The 27,064-nt window shown below is 42.2% G+C and overlaps 1 protein-coding gene and 1 long non-coding RNA gene across 2 annotated transcripts in view; one reads left to right on the top strand and one right to left on the bottom strand.

Annotated features, from left to right (window-relative positions):
• Positions 1-3,502: 3,502 nt before the first annotated feature.
• Positions 3,503-14,728, top strand: LOC107314658. The gene is made up of 2 exons (XR_004307577.1): positions 3,503-5,356; positions 5,797-14,728. It is a non-coding gene; the product is annotated as an uncharacterized LOC107314658 (long non-coding RNA).
• Positions 14,293-27,064, bottom strand: part of NUAK1 (NUAK family kinase 1) — a 47,054-nt gene continuing 34,282 nt past the window's right edge. Inside the window, exons 3-7 of the mRNA XM_015864112.2 lie at positions 26,748-26,899; positions 25,404-25,469; positions 19,477-19,596; positions 19,053-19,185; positions 14,293-18,293 (exon numbers count right to left, since the gene is read on the bottom strand). Of these exons, the coding sequence (XP_015719598.1) occupies positions 17,140-18,293; positions 19,053-19,185; positions 19,477-19,596; positions 25,404-25,469; positions 26,748-26,899 (1,625 nt within the window). The 3' untranslated portion in view covers positions 14,293-17,139. The remainder of the gene's footprint in view (positions 18,294-19,052; positions 19,186-19,476; positions 19,597-25,403; positions 25,470-26,747; positions 26,900-27,064) is intronic.

Below are 27,064 nucleotides of genomic sequence, written 5' to 3'. Positions count from 1 at the left end.
CTATTCTTCACGAAGAACCCACTCTTTTACCAATTTTTCTGATTAATTATGTTGTTCTCTGTATGTCTGTTTACATTGAGGTAAAAGAGGGCCTAAAACACCACATGATGAAAGTAAACAAACAGGAGCCATCTGCATGCAGAAGGTATGGAAAACACTGGCATGCACTGCTGAGCTGCATTTTGGCAGGGCTATCAGCCTCCTGGCTTTGTGTGGTCCAGCTGATGGGCATTCCTGAGGTACCCAGTGAAGCCCTGAGCACCCTGATTTTGAAAAATTGAGGTTTTTCATGAGATACGAGTCACAAGTCAACTTCCATAAATGGCAGCACAGTGACAGGTCAACCCTGCATGGCACTGGGGCACCTGATAGACATCATCTCACACCACACCTAGCGCCTGATGGAGGAACCACCAATAATTAAAAAGTCCTGAGGCTGTGCTTTTGCTTCCTGGGCACTGTCACCCTGGACTGGATGGGACATCCTTGGCAAAAGCCAAGGCCTTGTGCATGGCACCCGGCAGCCATCAGCGCTGTGGCAGAGTACCTCATTTAACCTTGGTGAGGGAAACACCAGTGCTTTCCCCTCTCAGCATTTGTTTTCAGTTGCTAATCCAGGAAACACACGTCCTTTCTATTTACTTAGAAAAGAATGAATAATAACCATGTTTCTGCTCGGCTCCTTCCCCATCCCCAGCCCTCTCCTCTCTCCCCCCTAGCTTGCTATTAGAATAGAAACCCCTGTGTTACAGGCATGGCTGGGCTGCTAGAGCACTTAAGCAGCACACCGCGAGCTGCAGCCATTTACTATGTGCGATTGTTTCTGCGAGACCTAATAATTCTGCCATTGTTATTATAACACCATGCACTAATACAAATGAGCTTGTAAATAGGGGTCCAACTAAAATAAAACCATTATAGTCACAGCCCAGGCCGTAAATCACAGACTGGTGTGTTCTGCTGTGGTTTGACCAAGAGCCAGGCAATAGTCAAATAATCAAACTGCAGATGTTGGGATAGCAAATCTGCTTAAATTTAAACAGTGGCAAAGGTCCAAACGACAGGGGGGGCAGAAAAGCGTCCTTTGCAGAATGGAGGAATTCCGTCCCCCCCCCGTTTCTTGTTAACTGGGTCTATAAAGCAACCAGACATCTTACCCAATAATCACACTGTTTCTCAGCAGATTGCTCACACCACTGCCAGCTCAGAGGCACAGGAGCCATGTGAAATATCTGCACAGCAACTGATCGTTAGCACTGGCTGCCTGGCTTTCCGTGATGTCCCCACTGCTGTCCCCAAAGCCATCACCAGTGGGGAGATCAAGCCCTCCAAGACTTTCTAGGAGAGAAGCCCAGGGGTACCCAATAATGTCCACAAACTTCAACAAAACTCAACAATACAGGGGGAAGACATGACCCTCTCTAATTTCTTGAGCTTTTTCCTATAACTTATCTTACCTACACCTCCATCTCACATTGAACAACCCTATTTCTCTGTGATGCAGCCCTGGAAACAGCTGCGATTTGGCTTTCTTGTTGAGGGAATCTCATGATGGGCACTACTGCTAGGTAGGCCAACGGTTCATGTCCCTAGAATCATTGAACATTCTGAGCTGGAAGGGACCAACGAGGATGGTCAAGTCCAGCTCCTACTTCAAAGCATCCTTACAAAGATACTCACCTCCCTGCAAGTCTTATGAGAAGGATCTGAGGGAACTGGGATTTAGCTCAGGGGAGACTTCCTTACTCTCTACAATGACCTGAAAGGAAATTGTAGCAAGATGGGGTTTGGCATCTTTCACAAGTAACAGTGGTAGGATAAAAGGTAATGGCCTTAAGTTGCCCCAGGAGAGGTTCAGGTTCAGTATTAGGAAAAATGTGGTCTCAGAAAGAGTGGTGCTGTCCTAGAACAGGCTGCCCAGGGAAGTGATGGAGTCACTGTTCCAGGAGGTGTACAAGAAAAGAGAAGATATCGCAAGGAGTGACATGGTCTAGAAATGTCATGGGCATGGGTTGATGGTTGGACTAGATGATCTTATTAGTCTTTCCAGCCTTAGTGAGTCTATTTTAAAATGAAGAGGACAAGCCACTGCTGCAGAAGAGCTCAGAAGAGAGGTTTGCTCAGAGTCTGAGTTTTGCTGTTAGATTCTGCTGGCTGTTTCCACAGCTGTGGTAGAAGTAATTTGCTTGTTTCTCGTCCTAGCCAGGACTCAGGATCAGTGTCAGCAGTGTACAAATGCAGACAGTGTTCTCATTTGGAGAATACATGAGCCTTGGCTGTTGCTCTGTGACATCTGAAATGGTGTTATAAGCTTCTTTAGGGAAAGTATACGGTCATTTGTTTCTCTGACAGCTCAAGGCAAACAAATTGGATGGGTCCTGTTTCTCACCACGTTGTCATGTGGTCACAGGAGAGCTGTTAAATGCAAGAACCTCCTTCATGTAGCTTTAACTTACCATGAAGGATATTTTTTACTAATTTTTTAATGTAATATTTAAGCAGCTGCCGGGCAACAAGGCTTAAAGGCAATCAATCACATAACCAGATGCCTTGTAGATACTTCTTTTGAGCAAGTTGCTCAAGAAATCCCTGAGGGGATCAAGCAGCCTTCTCTCTGAAGGAAAGTCAGCAGAATGAGTTGCCAGCCTTGGAAGGGATACAAAACAGTCATCCTCCTGAAGCTGTTTTTTCTCTGTGGCAGTGACACAAGCTGTGAATAGTAATGTTATTTCCCCTAAAAGCTTGTGACTCTATTCCACCAGCAGGACAATTTGCCCTTCTTGCTCAGGAAATATTTGCTGTTAAAATGACTCGAAGGAAACATGAACCAAGCATGTTCCAACCCAAAACTGTAGGGAGCCCAGGAGAAGGGGCTGATTATGAAAAGCTGATTAAAAACCTTTTACCTTGAATTCTTCATGTGCTGAACTTGCAAGAACATCCTCTGCCTTCCTTTTTTCCGTTGGGTCTTTTTAAGGGACAACGTAGCACCTGGAGGCAGAGAACTTTTTCTGCCTGTCTCCCTTCTGGAGAAGATAAATGTTAAAAGCAGAAAAATGTGCTGCTCCTAGCGCACACTGCAAAATTAGCACCCTGGAATGCACTCCTTGCATATCCATTCTGCTGGATCCAAATTTCCACAAGATTTCCTGCTCATTTAGTCAAGGGCACCATTTTTAAAAGAAGTGCTATTCTTTTTGCTTGAGCCTTACAGTAAACCTGTTGCTCAGAGGAAGCCTGCAGAGAAAGCTTGGTTTCCTTTGATGCATTCCTAAGTGTCTTGGGGAGGGGAGTCATTCTGCTGCATGAATCAGCCTAGCTTCCTCTGCTCATCAGAAAAACGGTGCAACCTTGCATTGCTACATCATGCCACGCTGCTCAGGATGTGGTTCATCTCTACTGCTGCTGCTGCTCTGCTGAGATCTGCTTTGCAATGTGTGCAGTAAGCAGATTAAAATCAGTGCTGGAGGTTGTTGTGAACACCAAGCATTAAATAAACTCCAACATCGTACTGTAATTCCTCATGAATGATTAGATCAGCCTGCTGGGAGTGCTACCATTATACAGAAGGCAAATGTCACTGGTTGCCTCATAAATTTAGCATACAAGTATTAAACTTATTAGGTCTGATTCACTGCTGCCTAAACTTTGGTTTATCCTACTACGAGGCAGAGGAGTTTCATCAGCAGAAATGTGTGGTGAAACACTGGTTCTGTTCTCTTTTAAAGGGATCAGCTGTTTCCAGTGACTTTCGTAAGACCGACACTAAGTAGATTCACAGTTGCTCTGCTCAAGCTATAAAGTGTCAGATCATGCAGGAGAGCCAGTCCCAGGAAAAAAAATATAGGCTGGTATTTCTGGCATATAGCTTGCACCCCTTCATAGTGAAGGTAGGTCTAGACTGCAAAACAATTATGTGCTTTGGAGCTATGTTGACGAAATCAAATTAGCTGCTTGGCTTTGGACACAGGATAGCTGCCCAAGTGCAAGTCTGCCACAGAGCTCACGTTGAGCAGGAGCTGGGGATGTGATTCAAAACCCAGACTGTCTCCATTGCCCTGGCAATGGCCAGAGCAACCCCGTCACATCTCTCACACTATCACCCTCCTGGGGAAGGGGAACAAAATGGCATGACACCATCCGAGTGCACTGCACAGCTCCAGATCCAAATATGGTGACATTCTCTTGATAGTTCAGATTTTTCATCAAGAGAGTCACTTCCCTCAAAAAGAGCTTCCTTCCACCTCCTGCTCATCAGAGTGGAAGTAGAAGTCTCAGGACATAAAAACATTGTTGGGAAAACCTTTAACATCACATTCTACCGACAGCAACACAGATATGAGAGCAGAATGTGGCCTCTGAAGCTCAAGATCCTTGACTTTCCGAGTGAAGGATTGTTCCCCACAGTCCCCCTGATGCATGTTGTCCAAGGTATTTTTAATGAGGTGTTGACTAATTCCCTGGGGAAACTTTTCCGCAGTCTGACAGGTCTCACTGTTAGCCTTCTAAACAGCCTGGATTTCGCTTTACCAGACTTCAACTCAAATTATTTCCCTCTTTCCTTGGTGTATTTTGCATCTTTCAAATATTTGTAGGCAGTTATCATATCCCCATTTTAGCTGTCTGGAAGCCAAGTTAAACATAATTAGCTTTTCTAATCTTCCTCCATAAATTCAACTTGCTCTCTTGAAACTTACGTGTCTTTTTGGTATGATGAAGCTACATACTTTGTGGTTGTTTTTCACACGCCATCACTGATACCAGTAGGAAGAGACATCACAAAATCAGACAGGACTTTGGGGATGGTTTCTATTCTAGGATCACTTTTTGCTCTTTGTAATGCAAGATTAGCTTTACTGTCAAATAATTTAGGGTGTCCTTTGAACATTTATATCAATGAGCATTTACAAAACTCAATCCCTTTTCAGTATTCTTAAAGCGAATTTCTGTCAGGGATAGATTAAGAGTTTTATGCTTGTTTTATAGGCAGAGTGTGCATGGGTAGACATCAGGGAAGGGTAGGCATCATGAAAGGCTAATTTACCTATCCTGGAAATTTGTTAATTTGATGGGGGAAAGTGATGTTTTGTCAAAAAAGTGTGCTATACAAACAGTGCTAAACATGTTATCCCAGACTGGTTTCTGTTCAGCACAAATAAATGGGGTACATTGGCCACACAGTGCCCAAACCCTATTTGTCAGATCTGGGTGAGAAGGAAGCATTTCAAAGTATATTTCCTACATGAATAGATGGAAGTTTAACCAGAGAAATGTTTTGCACACCTATTGGCTTTGTCCACAGGCAAGCCCTATCGCTCTGTATGACCACCTGAACGGAGGTTGCGGCCATGAAAAGGTCAGTCTCTTTTCCCAGTTAACAACAATAAGACAAGAGATGATGGCCTCAAGTTGCACCAGGGGTGGTGCAGATTGGATATTAACAAAAATTTCTTCTCTATAAGAGCGGTGCTGCAGTGGCACAGGCTGCCCAGGGAGGGGGTGAAGTCACTGCCCCTGGAGTTGTTTCAGAACTGTGATGTGGCACTGAGGGATGTGGTCAGTGGGCATGATGGGGGTGGGCTGCTGGTTGATCTTAGAGGTCTTTCCAATCATAATGATTCTCTTATTCCATTTATTCATTGAAACATTATTTAGTATATAGCCAGATCTTTGGAGGGAAAAGGGCAGAAGCCTATGTGCACTGGATATGTGTTGTATATTCATATTCTTCAACCGTTTTTAAACTTCTCTTTGAGATCAAAAGACTTCAGAACTTAATAACACTTTCCATTTCAGTCGCTGCATAAGGACACTACTGACATGCTACAGAAATTTGTCCATATGGAGATTTTAAAGGTGAGCTGCTTTCAGGACTTGAGCTGCTCCACTCTCAAAGTGACACTGAAAATCTCCGTTTCATCTATTAGTCATAGATGACTGAAACAGTTTCCTAAGGAATGCAATTGATTCTTCATCCATTGGAATGCTGGTACCAGGGTTGGTTAGTTTCTATGTGATAAGCTATAACTTAAACAGATGCAAGTCATGTCTGCTAAATCTCTGTAACTTCTTCTGTTCAGCAAAAAGACCAGATTAGAAGCTAATCCTTTGTTTGCCTTTAAGCATATACTTACTGCTCCTTCATCCACTGTATTTGTACGGATCTGTAGAATTTCACTTTGTCTCTCTCAAATATCATATCTATGGCAAAAAGTGTAAAGAAGTCAAAATGCCTTCAGGAAAAATAGCAAATGAAGCAGGAAAATCCCTGCTGCAAGAAAATCCCCTGAAGCAGGGAAGAAGCGTGCTCAAGTACATGCCTCCTTCAGCTTTAATATCCTTCCTGAGGACAGAAGTCTTTGTTCTTCAGGGTCTCACTCACAGAATTCTACAGTCCCCTCTGAATAAGCCCCTCTAAATAATAATGTGAGTGATCAGCATGGCTGCTTGGAGGTTTGGAAATTTTGAAACATATACTAAATGTTTTAATTACAATTTTAAGAGAAGCTGGAAAATATCTAATTTCTCTCTCTCTTTTTTTTTTTTTATTTTATTATTTTTTTTTATTTTTTATTTTCTGGCAGATGATATTGTTTTCACAACCCTTCCTGTGGGAATTATTCTATGATTCTATCTTTAGCCAGGTATGTTTTGATAGGACAAGGGGAAATGGTTTCAAGCTAAAAGAGGACAGATTTAGATTGGATGTAATGAAGAAGTTCTTAGTTCTTTGCCCAGAGAAGTGGTGGATGCCCCAATCCTGGAGACACCCAATGTCAGGCTGGATGGACTCTGAGCACCTGATGTAGCTGTGGGTGTTCCCGTTCATTAGAGGAGACTTAGACCAGATGGTCTTTAAGGGTCCCTTCCAACTCAAACAATTATATGATTCTATGAACATGTCTGTGCCCAAAACTGGTTAGATGGAAATTGAGGTGTGCTTCTTTGGTTTAGCTCAAAGTTCATAAGGAACACCAGTGTGGAAAGGACATGAAAAATACTGAAATCCAAGTAAATGAAAATTAGAAGAAAAGGAACTGCATTTGTTATTACAAAACCTCAAAATGCCCTGGACAGCAGATTTCACACACTGACAGAAGCAAAATCAGAGCTGCTTTCTGCAAGATCACCCAGAGCCTCTCCCAGAATCACTATGAAAGTGGAACAAAAGCTGAATGCAGCAGTAGAGGCTGATGCAGATATGCCAGAGGGGACCTGTGCTGGAACAGTGGGTGCAGACAACAAGAAATGGTGGGAAAAGCTGGGGAGAGGCTCTGAAATATCCATGTATTTGAGCTCTGGCTTTGCCTTCTTTTTTTCATTCAAAGACTGTTTACTTTACTTTGGCACTTAAAAAGAAATCAAGTGCAGTAAAGGTCAGCTTTATTATTTTTGTTGCTTTTTTAAGAAGTTTAAGCCATGGCCATAGGAGATTGCTTTTGACATTTGGGAAAGAAATGTCTGCATATAAAATCATTCATTTTAGACATAAGTGATGATGCCCCATTCACCACAGCAGGAAAGATTTTATGGATACAAAACAAAAAGAAGATGGGGAATCTGAAGCAAACTCTTCAGCTTTCCTCCCTGCCATTACACTTGTTGAGTTGTTTATTAATTCTTACACTTACAATATATGTGCATGAAACGATCAGGGTCACCCCTATAATCATGACAAAATGTTTGTTCTGTATGTAATAATTCCTATACAGATCCCATATGAAATGTGAAAAGTTTATTCTTGGGCAAAGGCAGAGGACAGGCTTTTGCAGGGCTATCTGCCGAAAAGAGAATAAAAAAAGTTCACTGGGGTTTTGCCAGTAACTTGAACAAGAACAGAGCTGGGCTTATGTCAAAAGTTTTTGAAAATCTCAGCTTTGATTTTTTAATGACCACTTGTATGATGGACTACTGCAAACCATTTATCTGCAGAAATAAATACTCAAAATAAAAGAAAACAGGACATGGTCAGGCAAGCTGTGGTTTGTACCAAAGCTTCAGATTTGCTGAAAGACAGATATATAATATTCCTCAGTTGTTTTGTTTTGTCGTGTTTTGTTGGCTTTTTTTTCTAGAAAACCACTACTGAAGAAGTTTTACCAACCTCTTCAAGTTCGTGTCAAAAAATAGTACTGAAAACTGATCCTTGGGGATTTTCCTGGATAGAGTTTCACCATCAGATAGAAAGCCATAGCCCTGAGTCAGCAAGGAACAGGCAGACCTACCTTTAAACACGTGGAAGTTATTTATAGGAGTAATTCACTGAATCAGGCCCCGAAAGAGAGAGATAAAGGGGAAGATTTCATAAAAAGACTAAGCTACAGGAAATCCTGTCAGGGTCACGTTTGAAACATCAGATGTGCGCCCTCCCAGCCCATCCTCTAAAATGAATTTATAGCAAAACTCTTCTTTACAAAAGCAGTGTTTTGCTGGAAGATGAACTCAGTGTGTCTGCTGACAGCCTGATGGTGGATGTACACTGAGCTGGAGTACGAATTCCAAGCAAAGCCTCCAAATACCATTACAGGACAGGTTCTAGAAGTCTTTTTGCTGTTCTAGTAGCAAGTTGGGCTTATAATTTTTATTCAAAGAAGCCAATATCAAGACTTGCAAGAGCACCTACATTTGTTGTTTCCTCTCTAAAAACTGACCCTTGCCAAGGTGTCTCAAGTGGGACACTCAGGAACTACAGTACCTCACACCACTAGACATCATAGAAAACCCTAGCCTGAACCTACAATGCATTAGTCCCCCAGCAGAATTGATCTCTGTAACAAAAACTTTCTTGTTCTGCTGAAAGACAATATCTGTAACCACTGGCAAGAAGGACCACATTTGGTTATTTTTTGTAATTCTTCCCCACCCCTCCAAGCAAGCTGAGATGACCTTCCAATAATGGTTTATTTCTTCTTGGCTTGGTCTGAACAAAAGCTTTCTATTCACATGCATGTGAAAGAGATTGTGGATGTTTCTGTGGTGAAAGATCAAATCTCCCTTTTGAACTTTGCAGTGGATAGGCTAAACCTGTGGCACCTCTGGGGCTTTCAGTGGCCTTTCAGAAAGCAGACAACTAAATGCTTGTTTGGAGTGTTTGCCTGAAGTAAAGAGTACATATGAGAGATATGGGGAATAAATTAGAGTCCTCTGGAGCATAGGTGAGTTCAGATCAGCAAAACACATTTCCTACCAATAGCTGATGTGGCCTTATGGTGTGGCATTATGGTGTGTCTGGGAATTTGCTGCTAGCTGAGCAATACTCAGTGCAGGCTGCATCATAGAACCATAGAATATCCTAATTTGGAAGAAACCCATAAGGGTCATTGAGTCCAGCTCCTGTGTGGACAAGCAGTGTCGTAAGTCATGCATATCCCTGTTTCAATTCTCAGACTCAACAGAACATCTTTTCTGTAACTGGAGCACCTTGCTTCAGCTTTTAACCAGGGTGTCTTCAAGACAAGAAATGGTTTACAGGGTAAAAAGCATTTAAATTAGGTGAGGGAATTCTCTTCTCAGCAGTATCAACTTTGCCAAAGAGAGAAAGAGAGAGAGCGAGCTCTGGGGTGGAATAGGTACCATTTAAATTAAGGTTTAGTGAGTATGACAACAAAAACTGCTTTTCTACCGTTTGAAGCAATCTGGTTTTCTCAAAATGCTTTTTTTTTTTTTTTTAAAGTATTTTTCACTGTGGCCTCTGTGGCAAGGGTGACTTTGCAGGTGTTGAGGGGTGTGCTTCTGTCAGAGGGGAAAATACGCAAATCTTCCTTTCTTTGCATGGTAAAACATTAACAAAAGCTGCCCCTGAAAGCTCCATTCAGACACATGATGAATTCTGACCCTTCCTGCTGCTGTTGTCTTTGTACCAGGGCTCCCTGGAGGGGCTCTAAGAACCCTCCCTCTGCCCTTGTCACACAAGATGCTAACCTATCCTCCAAGTGCTATTGGAAGTGGTCACAATGTGCCAATCTTGTGAACAAACCTAGCTGCTTGTGTTTGCCATGGAGAAAGGAAGGAAGAAGTCTCCAGTAGATCTGCTCCAATATTGCAGTGGAATGTGTGGAAATTGTTTATTCACTTGTCTCTACTGCACAAAAATCCCATCCCTCTGCTCTTGCACCAAGATGAAATGCAGCCTTCGCTCTGTCTCACTTTATTTGTTAGCTTCCAGTAGTTCCATTTCTTCCAGAGGTATCTACATAAATCATTGCCAGATCAGGGCCACAATTTAGAACTTTTCTGGTGAAAAGGAGCTGTGACAATGGATCTGGACACCACAATCTTTTTCTTTTTTCTTTTTAATCATAGAATCATATAGGCTGGAAAATATCCTTAAGGTCATTGAGTCAAATCATCTACCTAACTGCTGAATCCAGCACTAAACAGAAGGTATATTTCTATGTCCATTTAGATACAGACTGATTTACATGCAATTGCTACTGATGTGGTGGGATGCTTTGGGTGAAGACTGGGTTAGAAACCTGACAGAATGCATGGCAAATTGCTTGGCCTACAGCATAAGGTGTGAGCTGCAGGGAGCTCTGCCCACATTTCATATGCAGCAGGCTGAGGTTCTCAATCCTCAAATCAGTACTGCAAGTCATAGTGTCCCAAGAAATGAACAACATTTTGATTTCCTGAAAATAAAGCCAGTAATGATCAATCCCGTTTCAGCTGAAGAATTGAGTAATTTCCCCAAAATCTTGGAAGCAGAGACTTATCTGCACAACGGCCTGGCGTGTCCATAATTTGAAAGGCCTGGGGATCTACTGCTTGACCATTAGGCATTGCTTCTTTCCACTCTGACACAGTTTTTGTCTGGGAGGACAAGGGGATTTACTACCTCGGGGTTTCTGAGGACCAGAGCTGGCTGAACATTCCTCATGGCCCTGAGTTGTATGGGAATTTAGCAAGCCTCTCTTCTCAGGCAGCAGATCCCTCATCTCAAGAAATCTTTTGATTAAACTGTCAAGCTCTGGGATGTGCAGCTGAAGGGAACAACAGAATTTGAAGAAACACTTAAAGAAATATTTTTTATAATTCCCAGCACGGACAGAATGATGACATACTGTGGGTCTAGCAAACTTGCCTGACAGGCCATTGTGGCTTTGTATGTAAATATAAACATATATTTGCATATTTCCTAACATCTGTTTTGAGTTTGTGTTCCCTTTAGTTCTATTTAAAGTACATCTTGTCCTATTATCACTGAGGCTGAAATTTGGAGGACTCTGCTAATAAACTCTAACACTGCAAAGCAACAGGACACACTCTCCTCCTCCCTGTCTTTTCAGCCCATTCTTTTACAGCTGTTCTTTGCTTGTATTCCAAAGTGCAACAGCATCACCCAGCCTGTGGAAGGAGCTCAGTTTCTTAAGCAGATTCAAATCTGTGTGTGTATTGTGAGAAATGGTGGTCAGTGTCAAAAGACTCAAAGTGTGATTCAGCGGTGGGGCTACTTTGAGGAACAAAGGTGTGGAGCAATGGCACAACCTGCCAGTACACCAGTGGCCAACAGCTGCAGCTGATCTTACTTTGATGGCAATCACCTATTTAACCTTGCTGCAGCCTTTTGCCACATCTCAGTGGCTTTTATAAAATGCTTTTCCAAGGAACAATTAAGCACTAGGACAAATACATATGATGTTCTTAAAAGCACAGATTCCTGTGTTGCCAGATGATGTGCAAATCAAAGGCTTTTCTGCACTGATGAAATTCCAGGAAATGCAGTGTGGGGGAGAAGAGCTACAGAGAGATAGCCAGAAACAAGATGCTCAGATCAGCCATCCAAAAAAGTTGCTTTTTCAGCCAAATTGCTAAGCCTTTTATGAGAAAGATATCTTGGTTTGGCAGGGAAAAAGAGGCAGCTCCACCAGACAATAATAAAATAAAGTAAAATAAAATAAAATAAAATAAAATAAAATAAAATAAAATAAATAATAAAATAAAATAAAATAAGCCCTAGTTGGATGCTAAATACTATTATTCCAGGGGAAACACAACTTGTTCTCTGCTGTGGCAAAGCTTTCAGCTGAAACCCTGAAACTAGCAACCCTGGAACAGGAGCCAGAGAGCCTGGGCTGATGCTAGCAAACCCTTAAGTTTCTATTGGCTCAGTAAATGCATTTGTGCAGCTTTGTCTCCAGAAGCATCTCATTAAAACGAGATGCGAATCACCAAGATAAATGCCTGAGTAAATGGATAAGCCTCTCATATAAATCATATTTACATGAGTATTGGCCTTCTCCCTTCATTGGATGAATTAAAGCTTACCCTGTAGCTATAACTGAGGTTCTGGTGGTGCAAAGTTTATTATTACACACACTTAAGGCATCATTAACAAACTTACCTGCGAATGTACTTGTCCACAATAACTGAATGTGCCATCTCTGCCTCAATGCAAATGGAAGCCAGACAGAGCTGTGAGAAGTCACAGCTGCAATTAACATGGAGGCTTCTCTGGCTGGGAAAGGTGCTCTACCACTCAGCTCTGAGTACTGCTCCTCTTGCCAGTGCGATGGGTGGTTGTGGGCACTGCATCAAAGGCTGTGACACTGCTGGAGAAGAACTCCCTCCTGGGGTGTTGGCACTGATCCTCTGCTCTGCAGCAGTGGTAGGGGCTGGTGAGCTCTGAGGAGCAGTGCCACACTGCCCTGCAAGTGTTGAGATCCTCATTTCCAAGGCTCCTGCATTGTTTCCTTGCTCCTGTCTTGCCCAACCCAGAAGACTCCATCAGTTCCTAAGAAGCCCTGAATCCCCATGAAGGGAGCAGGCAATAAAGAAGACCAAGTTCAGCTACAGACTTGCTGTATAACTTCAGCAGAGGCAGATCATTCTGCACTTATTTCCTTTAATAAATAGGAAAATGAGACACCCTCCTCCCCACCACACCCCGCCAGGGTGAGCTCTCAGAGCTGCACAAACATGTGTGTAATTACTCCTCAGTGCTCGCCACAGAGGCGCACCATACCCAGCTGTTCTGAATTTTCTTTCCAAATGTCGTTATTTTTAAAAGAAAATAAATGACTTGCCTTCAATTTCTTCTTCTTTTTACTTTTCCTAGCGTGTTGAAAGAAAAAGGTTTCATAATTGCTATTGCAGAAGAGACTTGCATTACACTTTCCACCATCCAGCACCCACACAGCGAGACCTTATTCACCTCGGGTACAAGAACATGTGCTGACTTGAATACGTACCTCTCACTTTCTGATTTAATTAGCATACGGCAGCTTACCATTCCCTTTGCAATATATTAAGGGCTATTTGCTTTTCTGCATTGTTGGGTTTTTCCCCTTTATTCCCACTGGTTACTAAGAAGTGGTGATGATAAATAGATCTTGCACCTACAGTCATGAATTTTTGCTTTAAAAAGCTCAAGAGAGAATAAATTAGAAAAACTAAAGTCTCTTCTGCATGAGATCCAAACCTTGGTTCCTAATCCAAACTTCCCATAATTCAAAAAGCAGAAGAACAAACACCACAGGTATCTTGGCTGGCTACATCACGGGTGCAGTTTAATGGAGTCTTGCTCAGAGCCAGCTTCCAGATGGTGCCAACCATTTCCTGTATTTTAATAAGTCGCCAGCATACACAGCATACCTAACACCCAGTTTCCCTTATGACAACCACCTGCTTTCCAAGAATAACAATCTAAAGCCTTTTGGTTATCAAGGAGACTCCAAAATCCGAAAACAGGCTCCATTTCCGCTTCTCACCAGCTGTCTGCTCTGCCCTCTCAAAGCCATCCTACACTTGACAGCAGCAGCTGGCCACAAGTCTTTGGCCAGAACAACCATTAAATTGCACCAACAATGACAACGAAATTGCTAACAAACCATCCTCCCCACCAGAGTGGGGGAGGAACAATGACTAGGTGTCTTCAGGCTATAAGTGAGCCATGTCGTGACTCAAGAGCCAGCCTGCTCTGCCCTACCTGCAGCACACCTGGCCCACAGACCTTCTTTCCTCCAGCAGAGAAAGCCCACTCATCTGCCCTTCTCCACCCAACACTTCTCTAGCTGAAAGCTCCAGGCATTTTGTGGTGTAAGATGGTTCACAGCCTCTGTGGCCACCCACATTACACACAAATTTGCAAATGAGTCAAAAAGTTCTACATAAACAACTTGGTATGATGTGCTGTGATGCTTCTGTATTTCTGCACGGTAATCATAGACTCATAGAATAACCCGAACTGGAAAGGACCCATAAGAATCATCAAGTCCAGCTCCTGGGATGAGTTAAGTTCATCAAGGTTTTGGCTTGTGCTGATGTACGGTGAGAAAGAAGAGTGGGAGACTCTTCACAGTTACATTAATTCCATTTTATTTAATAAAAAACAGTATCAGATTAAAAATACACTTTGGGTGATTATCCAGCGTTTTCCCCTGTGTGCCTCCTAGAGCTCAAACCAACCGAGGATAGGGAGAAAAAAAATAATAAAACAAAACAAAACAAAAAAACACCAAACGATTTTGGCCGGAGCTGTAAAATAATGTTGCACCAATTAAATTACACCGAATATATTATTATACCTTTGAAATGGCTTTCAGACCAATAAATTAAAAAAAAAATAAAAATAAAAAAATAAAAAAGAAAAAAAAGGAAAAAAAAAGAAAGACAAATTCAAATAAAAAAGCCAACTTTGTATTACAAAAAAAAATTAAATAAGAATCACAACACTAATAATAACAATGTGCAGTCAAGTGTTTTGTTTGTGTTTTTTTGTTTTTTTTTTCTTCTCTAGGAATGATAACATGCCAGTAAACATGTAACATGCCAGTAACATGCCAGTAAATCCCTATGTAACATTTCCAGTTTGGCAGCAAGCAGTCACTCACTCATTCACATTTGTACATAAGGAAGGCCTGGGCAAAAGCCTAGGTAGATTCGAGCCTTCAGGGCGCTCCTCATTCCCTGCTGCAGCTGGTCGAGTTCTTTTCCCTTCATCCTAAAACCCCTGTAAATCCACTCAGGATTCAGCAGCGGACCCACAGGGAAGGCATCACTCAGCACAACCCCACTGAAGTGCTGCTCTCTCACATCAACATGACAGAGCTGAGGTGCGCCGGCTCAGGATCTGGCCCTTCTGCTCCAGGGCCACTGTGCTGCCTGTTAATTAAATACACTGCAAAATAGGGTGTTGGCTTTGGATGGACTATAGGAGCAAATGCAGGGCCTGTGAGAAGACGGGATCTCCAAGCATCATACTGAAAGTATCCTACATCTACAGAGAAATGCCCTGAAATTGCCCTTCCTGAGCAAATGAGCAGTGAGCCACATTTCACTTGACCGCCTGAGAGCACATCTCTCTTAGACTTTGTGGGTACTGATGGCATTGAATTCAGGGCCAAATTTGGTCCAGTGTTTCATAATAAAGAAAAGGTTCTCCACAGAAACGGATTAACTGACTTAGAAAACTTGAGCTCGTTTATCTTTATGCTGGCTGGTTTTCAGGAGGAACCAGCACATTGAAGTACCGTGACATGAATAAACAATCTGCAAGTGAAACTGCTCCCTGTCCCAGATGCCAATGTTTGTGGGGTTATGCCTGATTCTCAAAGAATCATCAGAGGATCCCTATTCCATTTCTGCATAGTATTTAGCATTTTGGATATAGTGGGCCAAAGTCTGCTTTCAGTTCCAGTTCCAGGGGAGGAGTGAGAACAGAGTTTGCCCCATGCTTCTCTCTTCTGAGTATGCCTGTCTACATGGTTTTTGCAGCTGTGGCTCTTTGACATCATTGGCTGAAACCTGCCAGGTATTCACACCAGTGTACCTCCAAGAAAGCTAGGGGCTATGTGCTCATGTAAATGAGAGTGAAATGGGCCTTACGATTCCAGTTTGCCCAGGCCTGTCAAACACACAGTGCCTTTCTGACATAGGCTTACATTCAGATAATCCAGTAGACCCATGTGGTACCTTTATGGGAGTTGAAGCCTTTGGTCTTGATATTCAGGTGTATGTGAGAACACACAAACACCTTTCTCATTTTTTCAAGCTGGCATCACTGGACACGCAGTACCAGCTATGCTATCGATATGGAGGCCTGCATTTTTATGCTAGCTCTGTTATCAAATCTACAATTATCATTTCATCGCTCAGTTCTTTCTGCTCCATTACTACCTACTTAGAAATATTTTCATTTGGAGAAAGGCATGTTTCCAACAACTTTCTGACTTCTATCCGTTTCCTACATGCTACAACCTTTTCATTACCTAACATTCTGGTCTCAAACTACCTGTCCCCCTCAGATACTACAAGCTAATAGAAAGGTGGAACCATTTGCTGACAGTGACTGAACTCAAGGCTGGAGGGTCTGTTAGCCCTTGGTTCCTATCTCTGGGCATCCATCTGGGTGACCTCTTTCAAAAAGTCACAAATAAAACACACAGGTTGAAATGCTTGGAAGAGTCACTGCTTATCCCCATTTCTTTGGGCTCCCTTTCTCATTACCCTAACTCTGTTTTTGCTGGTAGGTGTGGTATTGGAAAGAATTTTAGGGCCAACTGCTCTCTGAAGAGCAATGGCTGTAGGAAAGGCCAGATGTGAATGCCTACTCCAATCCTTGTACACATACAGCTGTGCAAAGTCATACACTCACAAATTATCTATCCCAGGGCGACCATCCAGCCTGGCCTGCTGCATAATGCAAGATGAAAACTCTCAACATTAAATGATGTCTGTATCCTGATGAGTAACTTCAAGGGAAAATAACAGTTCTCTTTCTGAAAGACATCCAAAATTGACCCAAAGAATTCAGCTTATCTCTTGATATAGCTAACTTAATATGAATTAGAAACCTCTCAAAATGTGTGTGTCTTGTTTCCAGTTTTAATTCTGCCTAGCTTTCACTCCAAGCCATTAAATCTCAATGCTTTTGTTTGCTAGATCCTAATACACTTTCATCACCTATACAAAGACCAAACGTTTTGCTCTGGTCAGCTAGGTAATATTCTGAAGACACAAAATTAGAGAGGTGTGAGATGACTTTAGGGCTACTCAAGACTTTACTAGGAATTCAGTTAAGTAGGTACAGTCAGGTCCTTTGAAGGAAAGCCTACCATTATCAGCAAATAGTAACCTGGCTAACTCCACCATAAAGGTACGCAGAACAACTCCCTTCCCTCCCTTTCCATCTTCCTGCTGCTAGTTGAGCTTGTTGCAGATCTCTAGGGCTTTTTTGTAGACCTGAGTCACATCATCCATGTCTGTGAGAAGGGAAAAACTGCTGTCCCCCAGACGGTTGCGATATCGTTTTAGATACTGCGGCCGTGGGCGGTTCTGAAGTCCTTCAAAGTCTTGGATCTGCAGGAAATTTTCAGCAGAGACACAGCTCCGTATCCTCTGTCTGTTTGGCCTGTTCTCTTGCAAATCCAGCAAATCAAAGGAGTCGCTGGACAAAATACTGTCATCGCTAATCACGCTGGAAGGGCGACTATAACTTCGAGGTAATGCATCTCCAGGCAGGACTACTTCTTCCATGGCCTCCAGCGTTGGTGTATCAGGGCTAATTAAAGCAGATTCAGTGCTGCTGGTAGAATACTTGCCATTATGTTTCAAGATACCCTTACGCCTGCAGGAATGGCTGTAAGACCCATTTCTGGATGGTTCTGTGACCCCCGGACAGGTGTCACTGTTTACTGTTTCATCATTATTGTCCAAGAGTTCAGAAGATTCACTTCGTTCTGGGGAGGAGTAATAGCCAGACTCCCTCTGCTGAGTCTTCTTTAAGATTCCTTTTTTTGGCATTAGTGAAGACTGTTTAGTGCCATATTTGCCAGCTACCTCTCCCTCCACAACAGTTTTAATGGCTACACCAGTCCTACACAATTCTTGCTCCAACTTAAAAGCAGAGGGTAACACTGGGCTGACCACACCTTCAATGAACCCTGCACTGTGAGATCGATGTTCACTGTTGCTCCTTTTCTTCAGGATGCCTTTGGGTCTTTTAGAAGTGGGTTTGGATGCATTTTCAGCTCCTCCTTCCTGGATGGACTGTGCAATGTCATTTTCTTTTTTTGATTTTTTCAGAGACCTTTGTCTCTCTAGTGTGACTTCGGGACCTTTGGGCTTAGAAAGGCACTTCATTTTTGTATCAGTCTCTGGTTGGAGGCCAGTGGAGCGGTGATGCCAATCAATGAACCTCGCTAGCAATGGAGACTCAGAATCTCTCATGGCATCGCAGTCACAAACACTACTCTTGTAGCCCCAGTTAACCCACCAGTGATTGGCAATATCTTCAATGGTTGCTCGGCGTTCAGGGTTCACCATCAGCATCCATCTGATGAGACCACGAGCATCTATGAACAAAGAATAGAACACTTTATGAATGTCAATGTCCCATATTGCTGAATGTCACACAGGACTAAGCCAGCGAATTATCAGTTCTAATAACTACAAGGCTTAGAGGAAAACAAAGAGGAATTACGGTATTTAAATGCTCTATATATTACTCATCCTGTATTTACTTCTTCCACAAAGAAAAATATTTAGTTAAATATAATAGCATACACACATATTTTTAACACTGGAAAGAGCCTTAGACTTAGCTGGAAAGAGCCTTAGACTTAGCTGATGCTTTTCTGCCTGGTGACAGCTTAATGTGTTACCCCCTGAGTAAACACATTTAATTCACATTTTGGCCTCGTTTCTCAGATAAGGGACCTCTTTGCTTTGACCATTCATCTTCTCTCTGCTTGTGATATACTACAGCATAGTCAGAGGACTTATCTTTACCAGTACGTTATATCAGTTTACAGCTTGTCTGAACAATTCCACTTGCAATAGCTAACAGACCATTCACTGTCATAGATCTAGTTAAACGAGCTTGCTGAAGCTTCCCCAAGGCAATAAAATCTATATGCTATAAAATTTTCATTTCAAAAGGGCTTTTGGTAAATACTGTATCCAGATGGGAATGGATTGCAGATGAAGTCAGTAGAGGAATGAGGAATTTTTTGTTTGTCATTCTAATATGATGCTGAAACAAGCTGGAAGGGCAAATCCTCCATTCTGAACTTCTGTCAGCTCAATACATTTCCCTTTCCCCTCTTTTATACCTGAGGTCTGCGTTGGTTCACGATATTCTCCACTGCTGATCTGCCTGATGAGATTTTTGTGATCAAAGCCATCAAAGGGCATGGTTCCATAAACCAGAGTGTAAAGCAATACACCAAGGGCCCAGCTGTCAACCTGAAATACAGAGACAACGTGTGTGAAGCTCTAGAAAGCTGATCCCCACCATTCTCCCTGCCATTAGCACCACAAGGGTAGCATCATGTCCAGCTATGCCTACTGATGGGCAAACGGGTATCTAACATTTCACTAAACACAGACAAAGCAAATGGAAGTAAACAGACTTTCAAGATGGGAGACACCAGCTCACACCCACACATGCAATAACATCAGCATTAAGACTAGATCTTAAGACTGTTGTCATCAAAGACATCCTCATATCACCACTGAAAAACTGACCCTTCTTACCTCTGGGCCTCTGTAAGGTCGTCCATTAACAATTTCAGGAGAAGCATACAGTGGGCTTCCACAAAAGGTCTGCAGAAATTTGTCTTTGTGATAAAGGTTGGAGAGTCCAAAATCAGCAATCTGCAAAGACAATTGCACCAGGCTTCTGTAGCATTTATAATATCTTAATGTACCAGAAAATCTTTATCAGGAAGGACTAAACTATACTTGACCCTGCTATAGGGCAGAGATCTTGACATGGATAACTTCTCAAGTTCACCTGCCAACCAATTATTCTGTCATTTCAAGACTTTTTTGAAGGCCTTCTAGAGAAGGAGATGAGACCCCAAGATAAACCCTCTGGAAGAGGAACAAAGATTCTTTAGTTACACTTATAGACATGTCATGGCTCCATAACCATCAGTCAGTAATTCTATCCTAGATTAATTGCATGTGCTTGCAAGGACAATTTTATACTGGGAGGCACTGGGCTATTGTCCACTGATTGCTCTTCATCTTGTATAATCATTAATACCAAGGAAAAGCACACAGAAAGTACTACTGTTCTTATCTTGCAGATGCAAGCCCGAAGTTGGGACCTTTCAATCCAATGGGAGGAGTGATGTCGGCATGTCATGAGAAACCAAGTGTTAGCTTTCAGATACAAGTGATTTTTGAAATCATCAGGAGTGTCTCTTGTTGAAAACAGGGGAAAGTGAGGCACTCATTAACTGCTCCAGATTCAGGGACTTCAAGATGAGGAATCTGAGCCATTAAGTAAACAAGATGTCTATCACGAGATAATAAACACAAGTCTGGTTCCTAAGTGGAAACAATGGGCCCAAATCCGGCTTTCCCAACACAAACAAAACGCCCCTGGGGATTATTGGGAATTTTGCCCGTGTAGAAATTGCAGGATCAGGTCCAAATAATTTGTTTACTTCAATTCTCTGTTCTTGTTCTTACAAAACAAAGGCTGAGGACAGCAACACTAAATACTCCCACAACCTTTGCATTTCCTTTGTTTCTCCAGCAGAAAGCAACACATCTCTCTCTTTTTTTTTTTTAAATCTTATTTAAAGCCTAAATGTTTCCATTTCCCAGAGTTTTGTTTTTTTTTTATGACTGCCCACTATTGACATAGGACATATATAAAAGACATAAAGCATGGGCATACAAAAGACATAAAGCATGGGCATATAAAAGGCATTATCAGTTTATAGTTTTAAAAGATATAAGCTTTCTTTGGGCTTTCTTCACCTCATTCAGGTCTTTTCGACCAGAAAGGAATTAAATCCCAGAAAGAAGTGGTTATTATCTGAAATTACAAGAGAAAATTTGAGAAAACAGAAAGTGACCAGAAAAGAAAGGGATTTACCAGCAGCATCATTCACCCCTGGCTTTCTAAAACATGTATCACCATCGCTGCTAATATGTGTTTGAACTGCAATGTCTAGTGAACTCTTGGGAGACATAAAGATTTGTCCCTATTAACTACCCTATGTCAGTTGAGACCAAAGTAACGAAGCTGGTGAGGCGTGGACAGAAGTTCCCAATTTTCACTCTTTAGCTCCAAAAGTATAAACATAGATACATTCTCTTTATCCATAAATATTTATCTATCTATATGTGCCAGATATACTTCTATAACGAAAACATAAACTCATTTTATAAAGTATCACTTTTACAACACGTTTGAAGTCACAGAACAAATAAGAGGTTTCACACTTCATCCTCTCCTGTTTTGTTGCTCTGCTTGTGCAGGTGTTCCGCTAACAATTTGGACTCAGAGTACCTTGCTCAAAGAGCAGCTGATTCCCATTCACTGATGTTAATTCATTGCACGTCCATTCATAGCTTGAATTTACTCAGTCCCCCAAACAGTGTATCATCAACCCATAGCAGAAAATGGGACCCTTAAATAAATGCAGTTTGTAAAATCTTCACTGTATGGCTGGAATGTCATTGAAAACAGCTGGTGTACAATTGCAGTCTGCAAACGTATTCTCATGGCTCAGATTGCACTTAATTGCCCTAAATTCCACTTTCTTATCAAGTCACCCTGACTGGCAGGAAGTTGGTTTTAAGCCCTATGAAGTGTGCCCTGTCAATCAGGGGAAGAAAAGGATCATTTCAGTGTTACAGCTACGTGCTGGCCACTGAGTTTTATTTTAGCTCAGGATGCAGCTAAGACAAGGACAGACACTGCACAGTGTGATTCCTTAAGAAAATACATGCCCTTAACACCATGGAATGTATAAAATGCATGTAGATGTGCATGAACATATATAGAGGGATACACATACTATTGTTCACACTAAGAAACCCTCAAACTTGGGCATTTTTGTTTCCATTTTGACCATTCAGGAAAAGCGTATTTATGCTGCAGTCCACTCCCATACTCAACAACTGATGTTTAACAGCTTTTCCCATCAAAACTGTCATGCCCTCCCCTCAAAACAAGACTGATAGAAGCCAATGTTACTTCATGTTCAGGGCACATAAATGGAAGACAAAGAAAGTTCCTAAACTGGGAGGAGCTGGGAAGTGGGCTTTATTCCCCTCACTTCATGAGGTGGATGTTTTGTATTTACTGTTACTATGACCAACCAGATGCAATTTATTGTTTAAGAGTGGACTATAAATTCCACAGAGTTTGCACTCATGGAAATCATCGGGTTTTCCCTACTTCAGAATCCTTCTCTTTGTACTGTAGACACAGAAATAATTATGTCTCTTAAAGCAAATGAAACGTGTGCAGTGGGAGAGACTCCCAGCAAGGTAAATCCCAATTACGTACACTTACTCTGTATATGCGAAACCCCCGTGGGCTCTCAGTGGTTAGTCAGACTGGTGTCCCCTTACCAGCAAAAGAGAAAGCGCAGTAAGTAGAATTATGCTCCTATTAGACTTGCATTTTTCTCTCCTTTGGGGCTGATCATTCAGTTTGCATCAAGGTCCGACAGACATCTATTTTAGGTGCAATTCCCAGTCCAGAAGCTGTCACAGCCCTCTCTCTGCATCGCTCCAGGCTCCGTGACAGAGGCATCCCTGGGGGTAACTTGTGGCACAGGGCACTGTCACAGCATTTGGATAGCAAGTGATACTGATTCCCTGGCTGCTGCATTGTGAAGCAGTGTCACTCCATCTCACTGCATGCAATTTGGGGGATTTAGGTGCTGGGGAGGAGCTGCAGTGCTGCACAGGGACATGTGGTCCTCATCACACTGAAGTGCAGGAGTTATGGGCTAATGGAGGCAGCTACACCTCCACCCCATTGCTAATTCTTTCAGTAAAAGTCACCCCCAGCGTGACTCGAAGACTGAGTCCCTTTAAGATGAGTTGAGAAAATCACCCTCCAGCTTTGTCTTGTGGACCTGCAAGACTTGTGATTTTTGTCAGCCTTCAGAAACTGGCTTCTCCGAGTTGTTATACTTCCACGTGATTGCTTCTGAAGATTTTCATTCACTGTTTTAGCTTTAAAAAAAAGAGCTCATTATGTTTCTGAACACCACTTCACGACCTTCATTTGTACCACTAAAATTTACAAGTCCAAGTTAGCGTGGTATCAAGTAAAATGGCTCAGGGCCCTTTCAGCTCAGATAATATTTTCTAGTGGATTAATTGTCCTCTTTATTTCCTGTTCTGAAAGAACTGCCTGAGTTGTGATGCATGGATCTATTTGCAGTATCTTGCTAATTTTATCCTCTTGTCACAGTGACACGTATGTGTATACCACAGCGTATAGATCACTGGCTTCTTTAGAGGTGTGTTTCCAATGGCACATGGCGCCCAGGAACAAAGGGATTCCTCTCATTTTGTCATTCTTAAAACCAAACTGCAGATTTTGTAAGTAAGTGCCTTGTAATCCAGTGAATGAAATGTAAATACTGGGGAAGTACAGATAAGACTATCACTCTCGCTTCCAGAAAATGCTTTCCTCTGAGCGTTTGAGGCCATCTGACAATGCTGCATATTTCTCTTTTCCTGCCTGAATAAACCATATAGAAATAATCTCAGAATCAGGACCTGATAGATTTGCTCCTAATAAATAATTTACAGCTCCATATGTGTTTCCTTGCCAACGGTTACTGTTTAGTAAAACAAAGAAGAAGTGGGAAGTTAAATTTTGCACAAGTAACCCAGAAACCACAGTTAACGTATTCAAGGCTTCAGCATCAGGGAAATAGCAGCAATATGTTTAACACTGAGGATTCAAGGCTGACCTTGGTCTCAAAGTAGGGAAGGTGTCAAAAATGAGCCAGAAGATAGAGAAAGGAAGGAACTGAGGAAGGGCTGGACACAAAACACCCACAAGGCAGCTTAAATACAGCTTAGTTCAGGAAAGAAAAGCCTTCCCAAAAAAGATGGGGCCAAATTTTGGAGTTGCAGCTCCCCATGCAGTGCCCGACTCTATGGCAGCTGAAATACATCTGCGGTTCTGCAGTCCTGCAAGGTCTGGAGAGCAACCCTGAGCCCCATCCTCCCAGCAGGAAGGCCGGGGCGGCTGCCGAGCCTTTGGACAAAGCGCAGCTCCCTGGAGGCTTGGGAAAGTGATTGGTTTTGCATATGAGGACTACAGCTCCAGGATCCAGGCCACCGCAGCTAGCAAATTCCACAAATTCCTCTTTTCTCTCAAGAATTCCCTGATTAGCTGGGAAGATAGCTTGGCGTGTATTGTGGAAAGAAAGGTCATCCTGCCTGCGGAAGCCTGTTTCGTATACAACATCCTAGAAAGGCGACTTTCTGGTTTCAAAAAAGCCAGGGCTGCAGCAGGGAGCAATGCTGCATGAGAAGTTTGCTCTGCCATGGGATGTTAACAGCATAGTGTCCGAGAGCTGCCTTGGATGAGCCCTCTGCAAAAGCCTATTTTTAGGCATCATGTTTTGACATGTCTTTAATCCACCGGTTGATTCAAGTTAGCTTCTGTCATCAGTGCTACGCAGATGGCAGCTACCATATGCTACTTTCCAATTCCATTGCACATCAGCTTACAATGAAGACAATCTCTCCAGTGCAAAGCAGTGCGTGCAGCCTTGTGATGTTCAGCAGAGATAAAATGAAAATCCAAGCGACTCGGATAGCTGGCTACACAGAAAGCAATTTGATTGCCTTTGCCTTGCTAATTAAGGAAGGATGTCCAAGAGTCAGCAGAAACTCTTTGGCATCTCTGCCCCTGTCTGTCTGCAGATTGGCACACCCAGACTCACTCAAACACAGCTCGCCAGGCAGCAACAAAGATGAAAGTGAAACAGATTCAGCTACATAGAATCTTCACTGGTCCCTGCATTATTTACCTTTGTGTTGCAGCTTTTCGAGAAAAAAAAAAAAAAAAAAAAAAATTCTAATCAAAAAAAAAAAAAAAAAAAAAAAGAAGGGAAAAAAAGGTCATTCCCATGCTTTCACTGGGGAGAAATGACATGGAAATGACATCACTATCCAAAGTATATGTTTGTGTCTGGAGTTCCAAGGCCATTTCCTAATGAAGCACATGTGCTTTACTGGGTTTATTTTGAAACTCTATTTGCTTATTTTCCAGCCATGATCAAAAGGACATTCAGAGTGTTCTGTTTGAGGCACTTGAACCCTGCAGACCAGGCGAGGTTTTCTCCTAGCCCCAGCAGCAGCCAGCAATAATACCGTTCATAAAATAAACTCATTTGCACAAAATACTCTGCTGTTTCCTACCAGTAAATAGATACTGCTTTGGGAATCGTGGTCTTGGGGCAGAAGGACATGGCCTTCTCCCCTGTATTATGCACAGCTTCATTTAGCTTGTATGACTTGTCACCAGCGGTGCTCCCTCCCCATCCTCCAAACCCTAGAGCCTCTTGCCAGATGCTGTTGCTTAGTAGCTGTTGCCATAACAGTGGCTCTTCTAACACCTTGGATAAAAATGTTACAAAATATGCAAATCCATTCAGAGAAGCCGAGAAAAAGAATCCTACCTTAATATTAAAATTGTCATCAAGAAGGATGTTTTCCAATTTTAGATCCCTGTGGACCACACCATTCTGAAAAAAGGAAGGAATAAGAGAACATAAGAAAATGCACAAATGAAAGGTGAGCTGGCAGGGTGGTCTTTGCATCTGCATTTCAGGGCTGATTTCACTGTCATAATACTCACGGCCCAGTGACTAGTGACAGGCAATGTATTAGTCACTTGGTGTGTGGTTAAGGGAAGAATGACTGGAATCTGTCCTCCCACAAAGCCAGTATAACAGCGAGAGGGGGGGGGGGGTTCGGAACTTAATTGCAGCCTGGATCCTGCCCCCACTGTGTGAAAGCAATATATTCTTCCCAGGCACCAGAAAACAATATCTGTCAATGACGTTAGTCCTTACTAAAAGCCCTCGTTCCTCCAGTGTGCAGCCATGTGGATGGGAGGAGCTAAATTCCTAAAAAAACTCTAAAATGTTCAGGATGGAAATGAAGAAGTTTGGTTTAGGACAGAGCCTTTTTTAAAGAAATTTGGGGAAAATTAACTGGGTCAGGAAGGCTGCTGCAGCTTTTCAGTGCTGCACAGTGAGGACTTTGAAAACTTGCCTTGTTTATCAGAATTCAGATGGAGATCAAAATGTGTAAGAATTCAGATAAAAGACTGTGCTTGGTGTGCGTTGCCTTCACCTTGGTGAAAGTTTTGGCTCTGTGCAGCTGTTTCAAGTAGAGACAAAAGATCCGTGATGACAGTCAGTCCATCATGTGGGGTCTGACTGTTTGAATTGTCATTCAAATGGGTACCATGATGGATAAAGTCATTAGCAAAGTGTATCTTTCTTGTGTTCCTACAACATCTGGAAAAAAAGTTACTTTTGACTACTTGGAGCAAGTACAAGCTAAGGCTGAATACTCATACTTTTCTCCAACTCTGCTTTGGTTTTATATTTTCTGTCTCCTATTCTGAAACTGTTCACTTGCATACTGAACTTGCAAACTATCACTTGTTTGAATATATTAATATAAACACCCTAAAATTTATATGGGATGCCTTTTCCAGTTGATGTTGTTAATTACTTCCTTTATGTCAAATTTATTATTTCTAAGGGGAAAATAGGAGGTAGGGCTGATGTAAGAGAGTGGTGAGTAGTATGCCACAGCACAGGAAAACATCCTTAGACTATAAAAACAGGCAGTGAACTACTGTAGAGCATTCACTCAAGATCTCACGGTGTACTGATATAATCACATGTTGTCATACTTAATAATGAATGCTGTTGCTTCAGAAATGCTTTGAAATACAATCACTACGCAGCCTTCAAATAGCATTTATTAATATCAAATTCCTTGCTTACCTTGTGGCAGTAATGCACAGCAGAGACTATTTGTCGGAAGAAGTGTCTTGTTTCTCTTTCACTCAGCCGTCGCCTCTCACTGATATAGTCATACAACTCTCCCTTACTTGCGTACTCCATGATGATCACAATCTTATCTTTGTTTTCAAACACTGCACAAGATAAAAGAAAAAAAAAACCCACCGCTTACTGAAAATGTTTTAAAAATGACACTTTAAAGGGAGAAGAAGGCTTAGGATGACTGAACACAACTTGGTGTCTTCACTACAGCCTGCAAAGTGACACTTCCAAAAGCAACTTCCAAAGCTACACTTTCC

This window comes from Coturnix japonica, chromosome 1 (assembly GCF_001577835.2).
Source record: "Coturnix japonica isolate 7356 chromosome 1, Coturnix japonica 2.1, whole genome shotgun sequence".
NCBI classification, from domain to species: Eukaryota; Metazoa; Chordata; class Aves; order Galliformes; family Phasianidae; genus Coturnix; species Coturnix japonica.
The sequence above is the reverse complement of the archived record's forward strand: the minus strand, read 5'-3'. Positions and strand labels throughout refer to the sequence as shown.